At 32.3% G+C, this 23403-nt stretch overlaps 3 protein-coding genes across 5 annotated transcripts in view; 1 reads left to right on the top strand and 2 right to left on the bottom strand.

Annotated features, from left to right (window-relative positions):
* Positions 1-23403, top strand: part of LOC118199728 (potassium channel subfamily K member 1-like) — a 124635-nt gene that overhangs the window by 41019 nt on the left and 60213 nt on the right. The gene's annotated exons all lie outside the window — the stretch shown is intronic.
* Positions 4502-15150, bottom strand: LOC118204546 (uncharacterized). Of its 3 annotated transcripts, none has more exons than XM_085807186.1 (3): positions 13530-15150; positions 7487-7661; positions 4934-5073 (listed from the first exon to the last, which is right to left on the bottom strand). In XM_085807186.1, exons 1-2 carry the CDS (start codon positions 14268-14270, stop codon positions 7497-7499), a joined length of 906 nt encoding a protein of 301 aa, XP_085663312.1. In that variant the 5' UTR covers positions 14271-15150; the 3' UTR covers positions 4934-5073; positions 7487-7496. The 3 variants fall into 3 exon arrangements, 2 of the variants coding, with proteins under 2 accessions (XP_035232747.1, XP_085663312.1); XR_015038381.1 differs by lacking the exon at positions 7487-7661 and adding an exon at positions 10369-10511 and having other exon boundaries at positions 4936-5073; positions 13530-15117; XM_035376856.2 differs by lacking the exon at positions 7487-7661 and having other exon boundaries at positions 4502-5073; positions 13530-14644.
* The window catches only part of LOC118204545 (uncharacterized), a 29373-nt gene continuing 25352 nt past the window's right edge, over positions 19383-23403 (bottom strand). The window contains exon 3 of the mRNA XM_085807185.1: positions 19383-19705. Within this exon, the coding sequence (XP_085663311.1) occupies positions 19490-19705 (216 nt within the window). The 3' untranslated portion in view covers positions 19383-19489. The remainder of the gene's footprint in view (positions 19706-23403) is intronic.

The raw sequence follows: 23403 nt of genomic DNA, 5'->3' as shown, positions 1-23403 counted from the left end.
AAAACGTTGAGAGTTCAGTTATTGCAATCATAAATTAGTTGGCTGATTGCATGTTACGTGATCTCCCTAGGTGCATGGGTAAAAAATTTTACTAAGTGCTTTCAAAAACCAGAAAATTTATAAACTTGTAAAAACATAAAGAGTTAAAATTCATCCATACAAAATATGTTGCCACTTAACTGCGAGTTGAAAAAATATAAATGTGGAATAGTTACTAATAATGTCGCAAGCGAAATCATTTTACGCTAAATGAGTTCCAAAATCCAAACGCTGATATTTATTTACAAATTAAAGAAATGTAGATTACGACAATTTGAATTATAAAATCCTATACCAATAAAAAATATCACTTCAAATAATATTTATGAAAACCATTTAGAATAATTTTTCGTTTCCATAACTGCAAAATATATCAGTGCTAAGCGGAAATAGTGAGAAATTAAAAATAATCACAGATGAATACCCAGTTAGCTTAAAAAATAAGACCTATATAGACGAGGTTGTTACACAGAAAAAAAATAATCCTAAAAATTTACCTTAATGAAACTCGTTTTAAAAAATGGACACATATATTATGAAGGAACGTGTCTTTCGTGGAAAGAGGAAACAGAACACCAATCTTTGACCACGATAAAAATTTCGATTGTAAGTGTACATTCACCAAAACTACAAGATATTTCTCCCGCCTTCTTGGCATGCCTTCGTGGTGTGGTGGTCTGCACGTTGGGCGCGTATTCCAGAGGTCCGCAGTTTAAAAAACGAGCAGAAACAAATGTTCAACAACGTTTCATCCAAAATTGGGAGAAATGCATAACCTGTTGTCATTCTTCGCGCAGTTCTTGAAAGCTATTCTGCATTTACTACACGCAACTAATACTTCTTTAGGTCTTCAGGATACCTAAGGATTGTCTGTAGTAACGCTTAAAAATATACAAACCTGGAATTAGAAATAGCTTACTGATATTTAGAATATAGACTCATGTCTTACTATTCAGATACTTTTCTTAGAAAATGTTTAAGAAATGTTGTTACATTCTTTCTGGAGAGTAAAATGTTGCTGATTTCTGCATCCAATTTGAAAATCGAGACGTAATGAGCTCTATTTTATACGTTTATTTAACATAAACGTATCATGTTCTAGATGCCCTCAGTTTCTCTAATAAATTTTGTAACGTTCATTGAACTGCCATTGTCCTAATGTGCTGCGTACGACGCCTTTTCTTTTTTTTTTTTTTTTTTTTTTTTGTTTTCTTTTTCTCTCTCCTCCCTTTTGCATGCTCTGCTCAAAACATGGAAATATTTGGATTGAATCCAGTATCAGCGTTCAGCTGGGTATAAAAGGTTTATGTTTGTCTTGCCCCCCCTTTTTTTTTTTTTTTTTTTACATTTCAGTCGCAATCGCAATTCGCGCATGAAAATTAATCAGACTTTCTCTTTAAGATTTCGAAACTAATAACGAAAGTAACTGCGATATCTAACTAGGGTAATGTTATTGTTTTATAAAGTAAATTACATAAAATCTCTAGATTGATTAAAAATATGTTTAATATTACCGGACATAAATGAAATGGCTTACAAGTTACACTGTCACTAACGTGCCGCCTAGACCGTCACCATCGAGATAGATAAGGCCTGCGCGCTGAGTTACTACGTCACTGCTAGGGGACCGGTCTTCGCGCAGTTTAGCTTCCTTGCTAAACAATGAAATTGGTATCTCATACTATAAAATCAGTCTAAAACAAAATTACAAGCGGCAATATAATGTTTTACAAAGCTTATACGAATATGAAATATTTTCATTTTCTTTTGTTGGTATTTATTTTCAAAACAAAATTATTTGAGAATGGTGTGGTGCTTTTAAAAGCAAATCATTTCTTTGAAGAAAAATTGGTTTTAAAATTCAAGTAGCTAAAATTTTTACTTTGATTTTTCTGCACTGTCTTTGTGTCTCTCGTTGATTCTCATCACCGCATCAATTTTTTTTTGTTTCACCCACTACTTTAACAAAATGTTTGCCAGTGGGAACACATGTTTATCTCTCATTCTAAAAATTATTTCTTACTTACATATTGTATGTTAATCTGTATTACAGTTAATGTTTTCCTCGACAGAATCTGTAGTTAAATTGAGATAATGTTTATTACATAGCTCTGAAGACTATCAATATTAAAATTCCAAATAAGATAGGAAAAAAAGTTTTTTAAATAAAGTTATACACAATTTTTTTGAAAATATTTTAAAAATATACGAAATACTTAAAAAACTTTTAGAAACTGAAATTTCTTGCAAATATTTACATCATACCTATTTAACTATAAGCGTTACCTCTGTTCTGAAAATATTTTTGCTATTAATATCCACATGAAAAGAAAATATAAATCCTAACATCATGTTCAAAACTTTTCTGTATAATGTAAGCAATTTTTAAACTTAACTTACATAGCTTTTGGTGGTGCCACGTACTCAAATTAAAGACTGTAATTTAAAAGATAATTAAAAAAATTGTTTTTAAAATTGCATTGAATTGAAATACAATGAAAACAAGTATGTCTACATATGAATTCAATTACTACTGCTTCTTCAATAACTGTACATTTTTAAAATTTCATTTTGCAGTTTCGCAATTTAATTACCTTAATATGAATCTTACATACATTACTTTAGAAACTTTTCTATCATTCTCAGAAAGATTTATATTGCATAACAAATTTTAAATAAACTGATTGCATGATAATAACATATATAAAAGTGAACAGAAGCTATATTAGCTAAACATATGCATTTAAGTTTCATCATGATAAAATGATATTTAATGATTTGCAAAAAACATTGATATTTAAATTTAAGAACACAGTACTCTGCCAAGAATCAAATTTACTCTGCATTTGATATTCTACATATTATGTAATGAAATAAGTGTAATGCTTTTAACCCCTTAGGACAGTTATTTCATATAAAATTAGTTTCCAATTAAAATAAATAATCATAAATTTTGCTGACAATTTTTATATTACTAGTGTTAGTAATTATTACAAGGGATGATGCTTCAGATGTCAAAAGTAAACATAAATTCAATTCTTAAAACATAATGAATAAAAAATTACAACTTATAAAAGCCAACAAAAAGTTTGCTGAGGGTCCCTTAACCGTGACGTCACAAGCCAGTTTCGTTTCAGAGCGCAGGCCTTATTTATCTCGATGGTGACGCCTAGACGGGAAAGTGGTTAGTTGCTCTGACTACCATACCGATGGGCTCGGATTAGAATCCCGAGAAGGCATGGATGTAACTTGCCTTCATAGGAGGTAATGGAGGCCGTCTATTACGAGCCTCCATAATAAAATGACCATCACTTCTGGGCTCAATAGTGGCCAAAGCCTATGAAGGGTATGCCCGGCATTAAAAGAAAAAGGTGTAACTAATGTAAAATCCAATATTTTCTGTAAAGGTTTTATACATAATAATCATTCTTGCAACAGTTTATTTCCCTCTTCTATCTACCTCTCTCTTTTCTGTCTTAAAAAATAACAACTGAACAATAAAACAGCTATTATTAGATTTCTGTTAATTTTCGTAAAAGAAAATTTATATGGTGGTCAATAATGTTTTTTTATAAACATATAAAGTTTACGGAAAAAATTTAAATTAAAATTTTATGTCTTAAAATTATCCAATTGCAAATATTGAAATTTCACAAACTCTATACCTAATTTAATTTTAGATTGCTGCAGAAGTAAATCTTATTTAATATGAATCTAGTTTATTTGTCTGTTTTGAGCAAAATCAAAATTCTATAAACATACATATGCATTTAATATGACGCATATAAGTACAACGTACGTGTGTGCTGGGAACGCAAAAAATAATCATTTGCTTCAGAAATTTGTATCTATAATTTATTTTAAAACAAAATTCCTAAGAGTATTTCAAGAGAAATTTTAAAAATCCGAATATATTATAATGCTTTGAAGTTTACTATTGAGTTTACAGATTTATTTTGAAGTTTACAGATTGATATATTATGTCAAAATCCTTCTTCATAAAAATATTTTCTCATAGAACTCTTACGAAAGAGTTCACTGCAGCATCACAGAATTCTTTGTACAGGTTTATTGAAAATATTTGCTCGCACTTCATATGAGCAGAACTTCGCACCTATTGGACGAGCAGCAATTTGATATGCACATGAGAAAGGAAGTCTCCGTAATGTCACCAAAATTTTGGCGCAAAATATGTCATTTTTATCTTAACTAAGCGGGCTGGATCACTTGCAGCGGTTCTAATGAGCTGGTATTCTTTAGTTGGAGAATTAGATCAACGGATCTTACTCCAATGCGACATTTTGCCTTGGAAATTAATTCATATGACTTCTTGGTTGATCTCAATGTTTTTTTTTTTTTTTTTTTTTTTTTTTTTTTTTACGGTGGAAGATATAACAAATGATATGCTGGAGAATTTATTGTTTTGATGTTCGAGTAAGTGAAAGAAGTTACATAAAAAAACCCTTAGGAAAATTTTCATTTTATTTCATATGTTACTCTTCTATGCTTGTCAATTTCAAAAATAAATCATTAAAACTGGGTCAGTCGTTTTGGATAATCCTATATTGTAAATAGACACGGGAAAAATTAAAAGTTTTATAACTTGAAGAAATTTGATAAATGCCTTATATGACAGATGTTCTTGAATGCTTGATATTAACTTTCAAATATCAGACATAAGTCGTTGACAAATTCTTATTCTTGTCTAAATAGGTTTAATTCATCATACTTTCGTTAAGGGGTAGAAACACAAACATTGCTCTTATTTCAGTAAATGAAAAGGAAATTTGGCTCTTTGGATGTAGAGCTTAAGAAGCTAAATTATTCGTTCTTTTCCTGTTTTTTCATCAACACTACTAGGCGCGCAGTGGAAAATACTGCATTACTCCTATTAAATTTCCTTTCTGAAATCGGAAAAACATAATCTTCAGCAGCAGATTGATATATTATGTCAAAATCTTTGAAATAGAGCTCAGGAAATGGTGAATCTATAAATAACAGCACAGCCTCTTCTTTCATTGTTTCAGCAACACTCTATGGAGAGGGAAAAAAATCAATTATAAATCATATTTTTTCATGTTTATTACAAATATTATTTATAATATTTTTACTAGTCATAACCTTGAGTTTCACATTATAAAATCTCAAACATAATACATGAGTAAAATTCTCTCCAATTTGTAATTTTTAAAATCTGCGCTGATTTCTATACTGCAACTTGTCAGCATGAAACAACTCAGCGTTACTCATAGCGTCACTTTAACGGGATTGTTAGGAATGTTGTAAGATTTCCTTTATCGAAATTTTACTATTTTCTCTTTCCTTCAAAATTTCATAAAATATTGATTTGAGGATTATATTGGGTTGAAGTAATTCGATTGCTACAGACAGCTCCAAATGGAGAATGGAGAAAGAAAATATTGCTACATTATAAGGTATTTTCTCCCTCCTTTCTGCATTCCTTCGTGGTGTAAAAGTAGCACGCTCGGCGCGTATTCGAGAGGTCCAGGTTCGAGTCCCGGGGGGGCATTGCTCATTTTTCATGCCTCCTACTTCAAAAAAGTCTAGTGACTCTACAGTGGCACCCCCCCCCCAAAAAAAGTGGTGGATGATGATTCTTTACTACCAGGTTTCGGCGATTGGATCTCCTAATCCCCATCCGCCCTTTAAAAGGGTGAGTATATAAGGTATTTTCTCCCTCGCTTCTGCATCATGCCTTAGTGGTGTAACGGTAGCACACCAGGCGCGTCTTCGATTGGTTCAGGTTCGAGTCTCGGAGAGGGCGTTGCTCATTTTTCACGTCTCCCACTTATCAAAAAGACCTAACGACTCTACAATATAACTTTAATTATTAACACTGAATCATCATTTTATACAACTCCTGTTTGTCTTTTTAGTCAGTTTTCCAATTCCCTTTCCCATTAATTCTTCCTTTTTGCTGCAAAAATACTTAGTTATTACAACTTCGTTCTCCAGTTTACTGTGAACATTTTTGGCAACAAAAAAATACTGCGGTGACTTAAAAACAAGTGATAAACTGGAGAGGCAATATCTGGATTCTTAAGCACATGAATAAGAATTTCCCTTTAAGTCGTCCATTCGTCGAGTCGCTATTACAGTATGCAAATTAGTGTTATCGTACTGAAGAATCTCTTCAGGTCTGTAGATCAATACACTTCATTTGATGGTTACAGCCCGTTTTAAATTATTTTACTGATAATACAGATGTCTGTATTAATGTTTGCCTTTTTTATAACTGTTTAAGCTAAATCATGCCATTTATATCCCACCATATGCAGAGCAAAACCATCTCTGGTTGCGATTCTGACTTCTCTGTAAGACTTGGCTTCTCCTTCGGACTCAGTCAGTTTCAAATAACATGCACATAAAAAAATCCTTTTTTCATTTGCAGTCCCAACATGCCTTAATAAAGGTTCCGTTTCATGTGTTGAGAGAAAAAATATGCAAATCGCTATTCTGATAGCTCTGTGCCATGAATTCACGTGGAACATAAACACTAGATCTAGAAAATTTCCTTGATCATTTCAAGTGATACTGCCAATGACTCAACAGATTGACTCTCTTCCATAATTTCTTTACTTGTGGTACTTGGTCTGGTGGAATGTCTCAACATATCTTCTTCCACCTTCCTTGGTCGCCTATTTCTAGGCTTGTTCTCAAATTTTAAATGTTCCCTTTGGGATTTCTTAACACTGACATTCACTTGTATCATGTGGGTTCAGCGAAAAAATATTCTATTTGCTTCTGCAGCATTTCCATGTAAGTGAAATTCAGAAAGCATAACATGGAGAATATGCAGATTATCACAGAACGACATCTACATATGAACGAAAATTAATTAATTATTGATTCAGTGAAGTCGAGGAAGAAATGGTGTTCATGGTTTTAATAATATAATAAAATTTCGATCACAGGATCATTTTAATATAAAAATCTTGCATTACTTTTGGAGGAACCTAATATTATACGATTACTACGTATTTACGTAGTTTTCAATTCATCCTTTAGTTTTATTGATGAAATGCAGGATGATTCCATATATACCTATTTTTTCGTGCTATTTTTTCGTTCGGATGCACATTTTCACCTTATGGAGATTCAATTCGCAGATTCTGCAACCGAGCTGGCTGCATGATGGTTTTCGTGATTTTCTCCATGTTTAAAGGAAAAACGAGCTAGTTTTCATTAGACAGTCTCTCACGAAACCATCTCTTCTCTTAGGCAGATACCCCTAAAGAGCTTTGGAAGAAATCAAATAATCCAATTCAATCCAGATCAAATTTGGCAGTAATAATTCAATTTTTATTAAGTTTAATTTATTAATTTTATAATTAACTAAATTATTTATTTACTTTACAATTAACAAATTATTAATTAATTAATCAATTAATTAATTTTATTATTTAATTGTTTCATCATTACTTACTGTAATAGCTTTAGTCTTTCATTAACAAAATTTGCAGAAAAATGCGGTTAGGGGAAAGATTTGAAATGTAGCTAGCGAAAATGGAGTATGTCTTCATCTGTTCATTTTGAATTGCCATTTCTAGTTTTGCTTTCCAAACTTCTGCATATTGGCACAATGGCAGTTTTTGCAACCCCTGCAATAGCATTTAATTTGTAGGTCTTAATTTTAATAGCTATTACTCTGAAATTTATAGATCTTACTCTGTTATGGTATTATTTTAAAACAAGTCAATTAGGAAATATGTTCTTTCTCTCTCTCTTTTTTTTTTTCGCCTTTTTCTGGAACAGTTTGTATTTTTCCTTTTAATTTCCAGACCTTTCTATTTGTAGTTTATTTGCACAATATGATATTTGATTTTTTCTTCCTGAACCAGGAAAAATCTCTGAATTAAATATTTTCAAATTATGTTATATTCATATTCATTCATATACACTGACGAGATAAAACATTATGACCATGCCCACATTTTTCAATGAACTCGTCTGATTGGCGTCTGACTGAACTGACTGGCACATGATTAAGTGGGAATGGTATTTAACTGCTTCTAGAGAAGGTAAAGAATCATTCTTGCACTTACTTTTGCCAGTGATGGGAAAGGCTGCTCATCTAAACGAATTTCATAGAGGGCAGATTGTAATGGCGCGAAGACTCGGAACGAGTATCTCCAAAATTGCACGAATGGCAGGTTGTTCACGATCTTCCGTTGTTAGTATTCATGCAACGTGGATAAATGACCGTGAAACCAGCAGTGAACGCTAAGGTGATGGACGTCCACGCGTCATCAAAGAAAAAGGACCTTGGAGACTATCCCGCTTAGTACAGCAAAAGTGGCGACAGACAGTGGCTCAGCTGACAGCCCTGTACAATGCAGGTCCAAGTGCAAGTATTTCGGAACACACAGTTCAGCGCACACAAATGGATACGGGACTGGGCAACAGACTTTCCACTCATAAACCCCTGTTGAATAAGCGTCATTGTGAACTAGGTCTACAGTGGGCTCCCGAACATCGAGACTGAACCATGGATAAGTGGAAGACAGTTGCCTGGTCAGATGAATCACGATTTCTCACTCATCACGTCGATGATTGTGTCAAGGTATGCCGTCTTCCAGGCGAACAGTTGCTCCCCCTCCCGTACAGCAGGTCATACACAGGCTGGTGGTGGCGGTATTATGCTTTAGGCGACGTTTTCATGGACGGCTCTGAAATCCTTAGTTGTGGTACAACAGACCGCGAAAGCTGTGGACTATTTGAACATAACCGCAGATCAATTGCACCCTTACATGACGTCTGTCTTCCCAACTGGAAATGAAATCTTCCAGCACTACAATGATCCATGTCACGAGGCTAGAACTGTGTTGGAGTGGTTCGAGGAGCATAAAGATGAATTCCAGTGGCCACCTAACTCGCCGGATCTTAACCCGATAGAGCACACTGGAATGTCACGAAGCGGTAGCTCAGAGCTCAAACATCACCATGTTGGAATATCTCGACTTTGCATGACCGTTGCTTAGACATTTGATACAACCTCTCTCCAGACATGTACTAAGAACTTGTGACATCTATGTCAAGGCGAAAGGCCAAAGGTCGCGCAACGCGTTATTGAATAGGTGGTCATAATGTTTTGGCTCTTTAGTGTATATAGAGAGAGTGATTCGCAACCTCGTTTACAAACTTCTGGAAGAGATAGGTTACTCAAAGACGAATCGGGATCGAATATCATCGAATTGTCGGAAACGCTATCATTGCGCGTATGTTTCCAGAGAACACGAGCAATGAAAGACCAAAACAAAAATTAAGAACACTATTTTAGTCATCAAAACATACTAATTATGATTTTAAGTGAGGTCAGAGAAAGTATTAGAAGTTTCGGCCACCATATGCGACATAAGTCTGACATCGGCACCTCGTGGAATCATGGACGTTTTGAAATGTTCCGGGCGTCAAGCAAATAAGTTCGACAAGATCCTCCTCACTTTCCATGGTTGTATTATACACAAGACCATTCACAGAACCCCAGAAAAAAATCTAGAGCTGTATTGGTTCATCAATAACTCTGTCCATTACGTTACGAGTGAGTTTCCGATTTTACATTACTATCTGATACCGATTCATTTTTGAGTAACCTGCTTCTCCCAGAAGTTCTTATACGCAATAATGAACCACCCTGCATAAATATACGCACACACATATATGCAAGTTAAGCAGTTTTGTGAAAAAAAATATTTCCTTACGATATTTTTTCCAAACATAAGTACTTGTTCGTAAATAACCCAATTGTTTTCTTTTCGCAACCTTTTTTTTAATCCATTTTTCTTTAGAAACCAAAAATACTGCGGTGAAGAATTACTACAAATTTGGGCGTTTCGTTGCAAAGTACAACATGGATACAAAAATAAAGACCGGGTAAGGACTTTGTGGACGTGCATAAAATCACACTGCTTTTAATCGAAACGGGTAGCCATATTTCCGACTCTTCCGCATTTTACAGTGACTATTTTTTTTTTTCACATTTGAGTATATAGGTGCTCAATCAAATGGATTCGCAATAGTTAACCTTCTTTGTATTAGTTGATTTTTCCTATTTAACAGTAAAATTATTATCTCATATTAGCGAGAAAGTAAACAGTAAGCCAAAGATATATTTCCTGATCATTCAAATAAATAATTCAAATTAAAAAAATCGGAACAAAATGCTTACATTTTGTAACTAAACTAAACTGTAACGAATTAAAATATTTGGAAATAAGCAGAAAAAGGTTAGAATGAATATTTCAAAGGGAAAAAAGTCCGCGTAAGTAGTCGTTTAAGGAAGGTAAAATTATAAGGTATTTCTCCCACCTTCTTGGCGTGCCTTCGTGGTGTGGTGGTCTGCACACTGGGCCGGTATTCCAGAGGTCCGCGGTTCGATTCCCGGCGAAGGTGTTGCTAATTTTCCATCTCTCCGACCTCGAAATAACCTAATGTCTCTACAAAATCTTCAACTGCAAATATAAAATGTAACTAGAATCACTGATATAAATCAAATCATTTCATATTTTAACAGCATAGTTAACATAATCCTTTCTAACATCACTGTTTGTGAACAATACCAAATAAATATGGTATTATGATGTAGCTCTGCATAATTACAGTGGCATACTTTTTCAGGTGACTTGCAGATTAGAATTAATTACCCTTAATTGGGAATGTAGTCAGAAACCTAACATCACACAAAAATTGACAGTACAGTCGGAAACAAGAACACTAGCGTGTTGATTATTTTCTTCATTTTGCCGTTTAACCTTCAAGTTTAATTCATGACTTGCGAATTGTGCGTTCTATATATAACCAAAAGGCATCGCGTAATTAATGATTACAGAATAAGAAGAGAAAAATACAGCTTTCAAAAAATTTTATTTCTATTCCATACTTAAAGCCTCTATAAAATATTATTAATTAGTATGAGTAAAACGGTGAAAATCTAAACCATAAAATAAATTCAATTTCTTTCGGGTTTTTATTCCTCTTTCTTATTCATGAGAGCACTTCTACGATTATAAAAAGATACATCGGGAAACTGCACAATGAGAACGTGCTTTTTCCAAAACTCAGTCGGACCGAGGTTTCTGTATCTTCCGGTGTGGTGCTCTTATAAAAATTCTCATCCAGTTAACATTTTTGTCAAAAGATGCTTGAAAATCAGGATCATTCTGCTGTCATACAGATTATTTTTAGCTGGCAAAAGGAAAAGAAATCTGGAGTAAAATAATTTACTAATTTTTAATTTTCCTCGCTTAGTATCACCTTCTTATTTTAGGCTAATATTTTACTAATCATTCGAGGTTTAATAATGACAAACACAACTTTTCAGATTTCTGGCCTTTGCATTGATTTACTTCATTTTATTAAATAATTATGAGCTGGCTTAAACAGCACGTTCTACAGATTTTAAATAGAATAATGACTATGCATAAATAATATACACCGTATCCACAAAAGTGCTTACCCGGCCTTAATTTTGGAAACCGTTGGTTGTAGATATATGTTTATAATAACAGATGTGTATTAAAATTACGAAATCCAACTTATTATAAGCTGCCCCTGTCCTAATAATTAAGTTTCGAAGATTGTTACTCCCCTTATATAAAATAAAACATAAAAAATGTGATTCTCATACGACAAAAATTTACAGGGATATTTAATTTCATAATTTCCGATTTTTGACATCATTTTTAATTTCCATTGAGGTGTCAGTTAATATATGAATTAAAATAATTCGAGGCTGATTTATCTCCTTAAATACCATTCATTTATATTATTTTGCGATATACTAGGGTCTTTTATTTATAATTTTGTAATATTTAGCATGCCAAAAGAATTTTCATTCAAGTAATTTATAATATTCTCATGAAATTTTATTGCTTTAGAAACATAATCTAGTAATTCTAAAAAATTCATTAAAGTACAAATATTTTCCATTTTTAATTAATTCAAATAATATTACAGGTCGGGCAATGTGCTAACACTGAAACCTGCCACTGTTTTCTTGAATACGGATTCTGTATGATTCTGTGAATAAGATCTCTATTTTGAAAAAATTAAATTTATTCATCAATGCTTTTAACAATAATCTGCATAGAAATGCTTATCTCTTAATTTCTTAACAACGGAAACCTTTTTCTAAACCGATGTTTTACTTTTAGATGCGACGAAATGCAAACATTTCACTCTTCAATTTGCTTACGCCCTCTCAATATGATCTCCGGTTTTTTAATGTCAAATACTTGTATCTTGTTCAGCTTTTGCTGTACGTGAGTGGCCCTTTTTTTTGTTAATTTTTTATACAGAATACAAAATTTTCTTAAACATAAGCATAGGACCAGAGGAACGTGTAAAAGCTTAAATTTCGTAAATTGTACATAATGAATTTCTTTAAATTTAAAACTGCCAAAGCATGAATATTTCTATCATCTAAAATATATTTGTAACTGGAAGTATATGACTATGGCCAAAGAACCGGAAGTCATGGAATGGAAATCAAGTTAAGGACGTTTATGGATAATGGTGCATATTTTCGTCTTCGTATTCAAATTATCTTCAAATGAAAAAAATTATCATGAACGAAATTATTGTGCGATTTGTATTTTATACATCACTGCAACTTACATAAATTGTTCATAAGTAATTCGTAAATTACAATAAATTTTTTCAATTAAATAAAGCAAACAATATCTTGCTAAACGGAGCAGTATCCTTTATGAAACTATACGAATATTTAATAATATATTTAATAATAATAATACGTATTATGTTCTATAGTCATATGAAAAAAAATCATATTTCGAAAAGAAATAAATGTATTTACTGGCTCTGTTTCTTTCGAGAAATTTGCCAAGATAATAATTTGCCTCTTATTCAGAATAGTTGCTTCTAACGATAATTGAGAATTTCAGTTTGTTCCTGGAAGCGCTTTAGACGTTTCATCTGTTCTCATAATTTACATGAATGCCAGTAGAAAATATAAATTCGTTAAAAGTACTAGCTAAGTAAATATAGGATTTAGCACGAGCGAAAAGCAGAATAGCGAAACAGATTATTCCTACTCTCAAGTGTATGCGACAAAGAACTTTTTTTGTAATTAGACAGAAACAACCTAGGACTGATAATGGTTTTACAGAATAACTCTGTGCATTTTTATTTAGACAGGCACACAGAATCTCTTTCCTTCAAATTACAGAAATAATCTGTACCGAAAGATTTTGTGAAATTTTGCTCTTTGACGAAGATAGACTCCATGCCTCTGTTCAGAGCTTTTCTATAAAAACATCAGCTGTTGCCATTATATTTGTTTCTATAAAATCGTCAACTAATCAGCCAAGTTAATTCTGAGTAACTTTAAATATGATAGTGGCTTTCATCTCTTATTAATATTTGCAAAGAATCTTCTTTACACTTAAGAAAAATTTAGTATGACAGAAAATATTCACTTATTTATTACTATACCTTTTAAGCACACTTACCTTGATCAGAGATTTGCTTGTATCGAGAGGCATAATTGATACTAATTTCTGCATTATTATAATATCAGCTTCACTCAGTGCTGTAAAATACTTTAAATCTTGCGACAAATTTCCAGGCAAATCCACTCTCATATAGACCGTTGTAACATCAGTTTCTTTGAAGAGATTGCTTGCATTTCCGAAATTTCTTTCTCGTGTGAGGAATTCTGCAATATTGAAACAAGATGACCAACGTTTTGCTGAATCGACTAAAGTCAAGTTTAGAGTGATACACACCGTGAGTTCGTATAAGGCACTACAGAAACCAATCACATCACTACCTGGTCCGGCACCTAAGCTTATGACATTTATATCAGGAAAATTTAAACAACATTTTAGCGCTTCACAGTTATCTATTGCTTCCAGCACTCTGTTTCTGGCCAAACCAGCATGAAGGGAGGAGTAGCGATGAATGTATCCGCATACGTTTTCTGCGGAACTGAGATCTATATTTTCGAATCTACCTCCCTTGCTATAACGGAAAGAAGCGATAATATTGTCTATTGCCTGCTGTATATCAGTTTCTGAAATGTCAGATACTTTACAAATATTATCAAAAGCTTCCCAGAACAGTCGAAGAAAATTAATTTCTTCTTCTTCATTTCGGTTAAGCTTTGCTCGCTTACACTCGCTTATAATATCAGTTTGACTTAGTTGTCTTACACGCTTTGAAGAAAGGGTTTGTGATGAGTCCATAGTCATTATCTATTTATACTTATTAGTAAAAACGAGAGCACTGCTGATACATAACATTATTTTTTGTCGTATTTCGAAGCATTGCAAAGTGTTAAATGAAAACATGAGTCGCAATAGAAAGCCTTGATGCCAAAACCTCGCATACGTATAGAGATTAGATAAACTATTTTTTTATCGATAAACACGATTTCGTTTCTTCTGCACCTTCCAGCCAGTTCCGTCTTCACACTAATCGACAATGTTTTCATACGTGGACGAGATAAGCTGATTTAAAGCTATCAGAAAGGGAAATATAGATTTTTTAAGAAAAGGGATTTTTCTTCCCTCACTTTCACTTTTTTTTTTTTTTTTTTTTTTTTTTTGTGTGTGTGTGTGTGTGTGTATATCGCGTGTTAATTCTGGTATTTTGCAAAACCTGAACAAATCAGTATGCTCGTGCTTACACCTTTAGACTGAACGCTTTTCAAAATAGTGAATGCTAATGTCATGTTACAGATGAGGGAAATCTTGGAGAAATGAATACTTATCTAATATGTACTAGAATTTTTAGTCCAAAGGGGCATTGTCCCTGAAGGACTACTGTTTTCGTTTTGCGATTTTGCGTTGAATCACTATAAATGTCTGTTTCACTTTTATAAGTGTTGCCACTAAATGTTAGAGCCCTGCACTATGTTTGAAGAAGTTAAATAATGAAAAATCTGCATAAATGTATGTCTATTTCTCGCACTGTGATAAAACAACGGTACATAGAACCATCGAATTTTGAATGACGTAATCCTCCTACTAATATCGGCATGTGGAAGATCAAATTTGAAATTTGGAATTTGTTTTATGATCGATTTCATATTTTGTAAAACTTTAACGAATTTTTGAATAACAAACTCAACGATTTAAAAGCGAGCAATAGCAACACTCTACGGGGAAAAAAAACACCTTTTTATCTCCAGCGCGAGGGACTGTGTATCGCAAATTCTAAATATATGCTCATTTAAAAATTATTTTGCGACATTGCTATTGAACTGAATTTTATGGTTTAAGTGCAAAGAACGTGATATTTAATAAATAAAGGTAACACACAAAACGTTAAAAAAACGCCCCTTTGGACGTAATTTAAAATCTGGGTTATAGAAAATACTACTATATATGTAAAGAAAATAAAGAATATATAAAAGATAACATTTAAATTAGGAGCGTAAATTAATTTTCCTTCTCTATTCTAAAAATAGCAATCTCTATTTGCACTGCGTCATTTCGAGACTAATATATGTCATATGACTCTTACATAGTTCTGAGGATGTAAATTGAACCAAAAATCAAACAGAAAATAATAATTTTACAGCAGAATTAATTATCCAATCAAAATGCATTGAGAACCAAAACTAACTCAGTTGGAATTAAGATTTCACACTGAACTTGCTCGCTACTCTTCGACCTAGCTGCACTGCTGTCTGGTGCTTCCTTCTTGCTGCAAAGTTATCAAAAATGTAAACCTCTTGAAATAGGCCCAAATAATGTGCCAAGTTGTTTGTGGCCGCAATATGTTTACTGAAAATAAAATGAAGATTTAATGTGCCTCGGCTGCCAGTCTCTTATTCATTGTGGATCGGCATTTTCAGTATTCTTCGTGTTCAATACGGATCTACTTCTACTCCTAACAAAATTCCTACGTCTTTTCCTCTGTTTTATCACAATTGAACATGTAAGAAAAATAAAGAATATGTAAAAGATTAAATTTAAATTAGCAGCGTAAATTAATTTCTCTTCTCTATTCTAAAAATAGTAATCTCTATTTGCATTACTAGGCTGATATTTTCTTGCTTGAACTTCATATCCCAGGAAATTTATCTTTTCTTTAGCAAATTTACACTTAGATTGTTTAAATTTTATATTTCCTTTTTCAGCTATGTCAAATAGTATTATATTAAGATGTTTTAGATGTTCGTCAAAATTTGGGGAAAATACTATAATATCATCAAAATAATTTAAGGCAAACTGAATCTGATATTTGTTTAAAATTTGTCTACGCGCTCTTTGGAAAACAGCTGGAGAATATTTCAACCAAAAGGTAATCTATTGAATTCACAAAAGCCAAAATTTGTGTTAAATGCTTATTTTTCTGTATCTTTTTCATTTAATTTCATGTGCCAATAACCAGATGCTAAGTCTAATGTGGAAAAGATTTTTGCATTCGTTAACTGATCTACTAATACGGAGGTTCAGAATCTGTTTTAGTAATTTGGTTAACTTTTCAATACACAACCTGGTTTTTGGCTTTTCATCCCTTTTGTAAGCTAAAGATACAGGGGCAGCATAAGAACTGAATGAAGATTTAATTATACCTGCATTTAACAACTTGTCTATTTGTTTCTTAATTTCACTATTAGGAGATGCTATGTATGTTCTACAAATAGGTAATTCTGAAGTTAAAATTACTCGTGGAGGTTCAATATTGATACATCCTACATCATATTTGATTTTATAATATATAATTATAGTTACTTCCCAATTTTCGCAACTGTCATTAACAGTTTCATTTTTTTCAGTATGATTAGCATAATTCTTGGTACTTACAACTATCTTCACATACAAAATTATTTTGAAGACGTTTATCTGACTGAATATCTTTACTTATTATATGTTTAAACTGATATACTTCATAATTATTAAAATTCAATTGAAATAAGTAAAGAAACACAAGATGATGATAATAATAAATATGTTAGACTAGAAGTGACAACATAAAATACTATGTTATTAGTAAGTCTGCCTATTTTACATCATAATTTAGTTACTTTGGTCATAGAAAGACCTACAGATAGTGATAATAATTTTGCGTTAGGATTGTTCTCAATAATTTGGATTTGTGCATTACAGCTTAAAGTAGTTTCAGAAATTACATTTATTTGACTGCCTGTGTCAATTATGCCAGGAAGATTTTGTTTTCCCATTTGATAATTTACTTTAACTCCACGCCTAATTTTGAGGTGCATACTGTTTAGGGTAAAATGGCCTTGGAGTAAGATTTCTAAGATGATAAAATTTTTGTTGTAAATTTTGCCTGGGATTTGAAAACCTAGGTACATTATTAGTATTCTCTGATTTTCCCTGCGAACTTGAGGTAGGAAATAGCTTACGCGCTAAAAAAAATCCACTCTTGCAAAGAATTAATATTCTGGATAACATCCTTTGCTGTTCTGGCTTCAGTTAATGTTTAAAATACTTATCTATTGGGAATCCGAAACTTGACTATCAAAAATTGGAAAATCTCTAAGTTTCTCTAAGTTTACGGAAGCTGTTTCGGGTTTGCTGAAAGACATTTTTGCTTGAGAACGCGTTTTGCATAGAGAAATTTCAGTTATAATTTTTGTTAATCAGACATCAGTACTTGATTCTGATTATTAACAATATCATTACGATTGGAGAAAGCAGAAGGGAAGTAATAATTTAGCACGCAGTTGAAGCATTAATTTAAATCCTATACTGGCGAAAAGAAATTTTAATTTATTCGTAAAACAGCCGAATGAAGCTACACATTTCGGTGACCTTCAGAGCATCAAAATGATTTGAAACGTTGGCACTCTGAAAACACTCGTCAAATAATTTTATTATAAACAGACGCTGGATTAATTTTGAACGTCTGGTACAAGGTTTCATTTTTAAGCACTCGCAGCAAATCTATGATATCATCTAGTAACCTATGATAAAATTTTATAAATTAGTTCAATTTAGCCCAAAGGGGAAATTTGCCCAGAAGGGCTATTGATTTCTTTTTGCCATTTTGCGTTGGTTCACTATAAACAGCGTTTCACTTTTCTAATTGTTGCCACCAAATATTAGAGCCCTGCTTATAGTTAAAGAAATTAAATAACGAAGAATTTGCACGAATGCATGCAAGTTTCTCGCACTGTGAAACAGCAACTGTAACTAGATACATCAAATTTTGAATAACGTAGTCCTCCACTCGAATATGGACATCCGGAAGCCCAAATTTGGATTTTTTTTATTATATAGTTCATATTTTGTAAAACTTTAATGAATTTTTGATTAACAAACTCAACTATTTTAAAGCGAGCAATGGCAATACAGTACGAGGAAAAAAAAATCACAAAAAAACTTTCAGATTTTACATTACGCCCAAAGGGACATTTTTACCTTTACTTATTAAATATCATGTTCTTCGCAGTTAAACCATAAAATTCAATTCAACAGCAATATCACAAAATATTTAAAACAGCATATCTTTAGAAATTCCGATACACAGTCTCTCGCGCTGGAGCTAATTTTTTATTTTTTTCCGTATAGTGTTGCCATTGCTCACGTTGAAATCGATGAGTTTGTTAATCAAATACTCTTTAATGTTGGACAAAATATGAAATAGATAATAAAACAAATTGCAAATTAGTGCTTCCAGATGCCCATATTTGGTAGAAGATTATGTTATTCAAAATTTGATGGCTCTAGGTGCCGTTGTTTTATCACAATGCGAGAAACATACGAATACAGATTCCTCATTTTTAAATTTCTTTAAATAAAACACAGGGCTATAATATTTAATGGCAACAATTTGAAAAGTGAAACGGACATTTAAAGTTTAGAACGCAAAATGCCAAAACGAAACTAATAGCCCTTCTGGGCTAACGCCGTTTGGGCTTAAAAAAAAAAAAAATATTACATGATACTCACCCAGACATATTTCAGAAACGTGGCTCTGTTGTAAACTTTTCTGCTGCTCCTTGGGAAACGCCAAAGAATTTTCATCCATGAGATATTTAATTTTGTATTTATTTTGCTGTAGTGTTTTGTTTTTGTTTCACTTTTTATTTTTGTTTTAAACTATTGGTTTTCCCTCCTGTTAGTAAGTTTGGGACTATTGAAAGATTTAATTTGTGTTAATTATCTCGTGATTATACATATACATATATATATCAAAATAAATTAAATTAGCATGCTTTTTGGGATACCCTGTATATAACACGCAAAAGTTTCGTAAACGTGTTCGCAGTAATACATCCTGGAATACATTTCTGAGCAGCAATGGAGAAGACATGTCTGAAGTAACTGGACATTTACAATTTAATACTATAAATAAGTGGTCAAAGACATTCTGTTTCACACGAATAATTTGATTTTGTTATACTTTATTTTCATTAACACAAAAATTGCTATCATTATATTTCTTTCTGCAAATAATAAAACATTTTCAAATTTATAGTATATAGATTCAATTAATTAACTTCCTTCTGCTTTTTCTTCAGTACTCTCACTTTTGCTTTGGTTTCAGCCGCATATTCTTGGCCAGATTTATTTTCTGATGGCCCATATTGGTAATTTTCAGCAGCAGAAGAACGATATTTTACATCCAAACTGTTTAAATACTGATCTTGGAAAGGTGTATCTATGAGTAATAATACAGCTTCTTCTTTCATTATTTCAGCAGTATTCTAGGTCAAAGAAAATTCAGTTACACATTAAAAATACAGTTCACATATTAAAAATGCTACATTGGGTAATCAACTTAGACATTGACTTAATGACTCAGCTTAGTTTCATGAATTAAATTTAAATTTAGACATGAATGCATGGATTTGTATAAGTTTTGTTAAAAGCACTCATTAATAAGATAAAAAGTACCGATCTGAACGCGTTGAAGAAGATGAAAATTTCACGAATATTTTAAAAATTTTCAGAACCGGGCGTAAAAAGGTTCAAAGAAAAACCGCGATGGAAATACTATACATATATATATATATGAGATAATCAAAGCAAAGGAAATGACGGAACACTGTAGATGCGTGATTAGACCCATATTGAAGAAGAATTTTGATTGCGTAGTCTTTAAAGAACTTGGCAGTCGAGGCAGTTTCAATTCCATTTTTATTTCCAATTGATATTTGTGGCCACAATCACTTGGCACTCTAGTCGTGCCTTTCCACAGAAGATTTACATTTTTGATATTGTTGAGATAGAAAGCAAGCCAGCGAAATTACATCTTAGCACAGTAGCGAGCAAAAGCTGAAGTGCGTCGTTATGAAAGATGGAAGCACGCGAAGAGAAAAGTTTTGGTTTACAATTCGGTGATTGGTTGTCAAGAGGCATCTGGTATTAACGGTTACGTAAGATCGCATGATTAATTTGAATGACGCAATGCAGATACGTTATTACGATTTTAGAATAGAGAGGAAGAATTAATGTTTATAGTTATATTATAATTCTGATTCATATATTTTTATCTTACATATATATATGTAAAATAAAAAAAATACGATGGCTTTGCTCTACGCGAACAGGCACCTCTACTTAAATTTCCTCAATTTCAGGATCTCTCCCCCCCCCCAAACCAGTATTTTCGAGAACATTCGAGCATATTACGTAACCGCTCTTTTTTGCTACTGCTCTGTCTTTCTTTGTTTGAATAATATGACGCAATAAATTTAAAGTTAATCGTATTCAGTCTAAATTACTATCGCATATGTAATCTTGAATGATCTGCTATTTACATTGAATAAAAATGTGGAGCTAAAAAGTTAAATTCTTCTGTGTCGTCATTGTATTACACTCAGCCACAACAATGTCCAGAATTCTGATGTGACCAGACTGCCAAGCTTCACTCATGTGCCCGACTGCCACAATGTTACATATATACACTGCCCTCCAAAAGTTAAGGAATAGCACGTTTTTCAAAGCTCATGATTACAAAAATATCAGTAACATTTAAATTCACAACTTATATGCACGATAGTAACAAAGTTTAAGAAAATGTATGCAAAAACAATAGCTAGCACTTTTATTTTATAGAAATGAATACTTATGCAAAAATTGGAGAAAAAAATGCAAAAATTGTAAGTTTTATTCACGAGTGTTCATATTTGAGTAGACCTTCAAAAGTCAAAATTTGAAAAGAATATATGATTTATATAGGTCAGCTGAATAGTTGAATTATATGATGAAAAGAATATATGATTTATATAGGTCAGTTGAATTATATGATGAAAAGAATATATGATTTATATAGGTCAGTTGAATAGTTGAATAGTGAAAAGAATCTAAGATTTATACAGTATTAAAAAGAACAGTTGTGCGATTAACTATATCTTGAATGTGTAAGCATTTCTCAGTGGTAAAAAATTCTTCAACTAAAGTAAACCGCAATAATTTTAAATGACATTAAAATTTCTAGTTAAAGCACATGAAACGTAAAACTGGTAAAGCCATATACGGGTCCTATAGGGAAAATAGGTCAGTGAGAGAATTTTTTTTTTTTTTTTTTTTTTTTTTTTTTTGCCGTAGTTGAATGAATTTCTCAAATAAAACAATACATCCTCATGCACCGAAAATAATCGAAATCTTAAATAAAATGCTTGGAGACCGTACACAAATGTTGCTAAAAGCATTTGCGCATTTTTAATTCTAGTATGCAAAATTCCTAAATAGAATTCCTAAATCTAGTTTCACTATAGCTCAGAAAACCATTAATTTAGAAGCATGGATTTCAAATTCTTGTTTCACGAAATGCTAAAGTCTAAACTTTCAAACCGCAACAATTTTTGATGACATTAAAATTTCTAGTAAAAGCACATGATAAGAGATGATAAAAAATAATAAAATAAGATAAATAAGATAAGATTAAAAAATAATGAATTAAGATAAATTATTGGTTTATTTTGGTTTATGTGAATACGGCAAAGCCTCGAGGACTATATGCCTAAGGGGATGGATGCCTTCGTGGAGGACTTTCTAAGAGAAACTGGTCGTATACATGTTACGCCATGGGAAAAACCACGAAAACGGCTGTGCAGCCAGCCCGTTTGCATGTTTCGGACCTCGGACCGAACTGCCAGTGCTCAGCGACTTTACTGCTCGGCCACTGGTTGGGCCTAAGATAAATTAACTGAGGTAAAAAATAATAAATTAAAATAAATTAAAGGTAAGATTAAAAATAATAAATATGATAAGATAATTTCTAGTAAAAACACATGATAAGATAAATATTTGTGTTGTCAACTAACGATAAACGACAGTGATTATTAAAATGGCCTCAGATTTAACATATTGAAAGGCAACCATGAAATAAAAAAAATAAAAAATAAAAAAAAAACACTTTAACCCGTTGTTGTTGACCCGCGTAACCCGGCAGGCTGTGTACCCGTCTTTGTATAAGGCAAATGTACGAATAGTGCAGGTTAAGCGAAACGTATGTTCAAGTGCCGTTAGGCAAAGGGAAGCAGAGTTGAACAACACACTTTATTTATTTGTTTAATGTAAGAGTTTGTTTATTTGTTCCGTTTGTTATTCTACATGAGGAACCCTAAAAGGATACATGATACAGAGATACTGACCCGTCATAAAGTTCCCAATGAATTTCGCATTTCTCTATATTTTTTACAGGGTAAAAGTGCTTTGTATACAAGTTCAAATCTACAGTTTTGTATATTACAGATTTCGTTCTCTTCCTGGAGAAGATAGATCTAGTATCCAACCACTCTGAGTTATTGAACATACGAAATTGGAAGACATACTACACGGCAACATAAAATTTTAAATTAGGCAAAAAAGCAATCTTAGTTTAAACCTTAGGAAAATTGCTTTTGCTCCTGAAGAATAGGAATCTGTGTCTGATCTCCCTCAAAATCGATAGAGTTTTACTTTCTGACAAATTTTAAATTATTGAAAACAGATGAAAGTCTTCTGTTGAATAATCTATTACGCTATTATTAATCACGCTTTCAGAAAACAAAACCGTTGAATAGAGTGAAATGGATAAAAATGAAAAATTTATGAAAGAATGGTGTTTACAAATACCGAACATAGTTATAAACTCTTCGCTCTATTGTGCGAACATTAATTATTCAAAGTGTGTTGAATTCATCCGTAACAACAGAAACGAAGAGTGACAAAGAAGATAATTCAACCATTCAACCAAGATAATTTATCGTAAGGCTAGTGAAGTTTTAACTGTGAAATTCGCAGTTAAAAAAAGGAGTATATTTTATTTTAAAAAAATAATTTTTTTCGGAATGATATAAAAAAATTAGTGGAATCTATGTGGCAAGTGGATACTTGAATTCTTTTCAGAAAGATTTCATGCATTGAAAATATCGATGAATTCAAAGAAAAACCTGACTAAATATAATTAAGCTAC

The sequence above is a fragment of the Stegodyphus dumicola genome, chromosome X1 (genome assembly GCF_044657685.1).
Source record: "Stegodyphus dumicola isolate Sdum_Otavi_A_Nest chromosome X1, ASM4465768v1".
Lineage (NCBI taxonomy): Eukaryota > Metazoa > Arthropoda > Arachnida > Araneae > Eresidae > Stegodyphus > Stegodyphus dumicola.
This window is presented reverse-complemented; position numbering and strand designations above follow the sequence as displayed.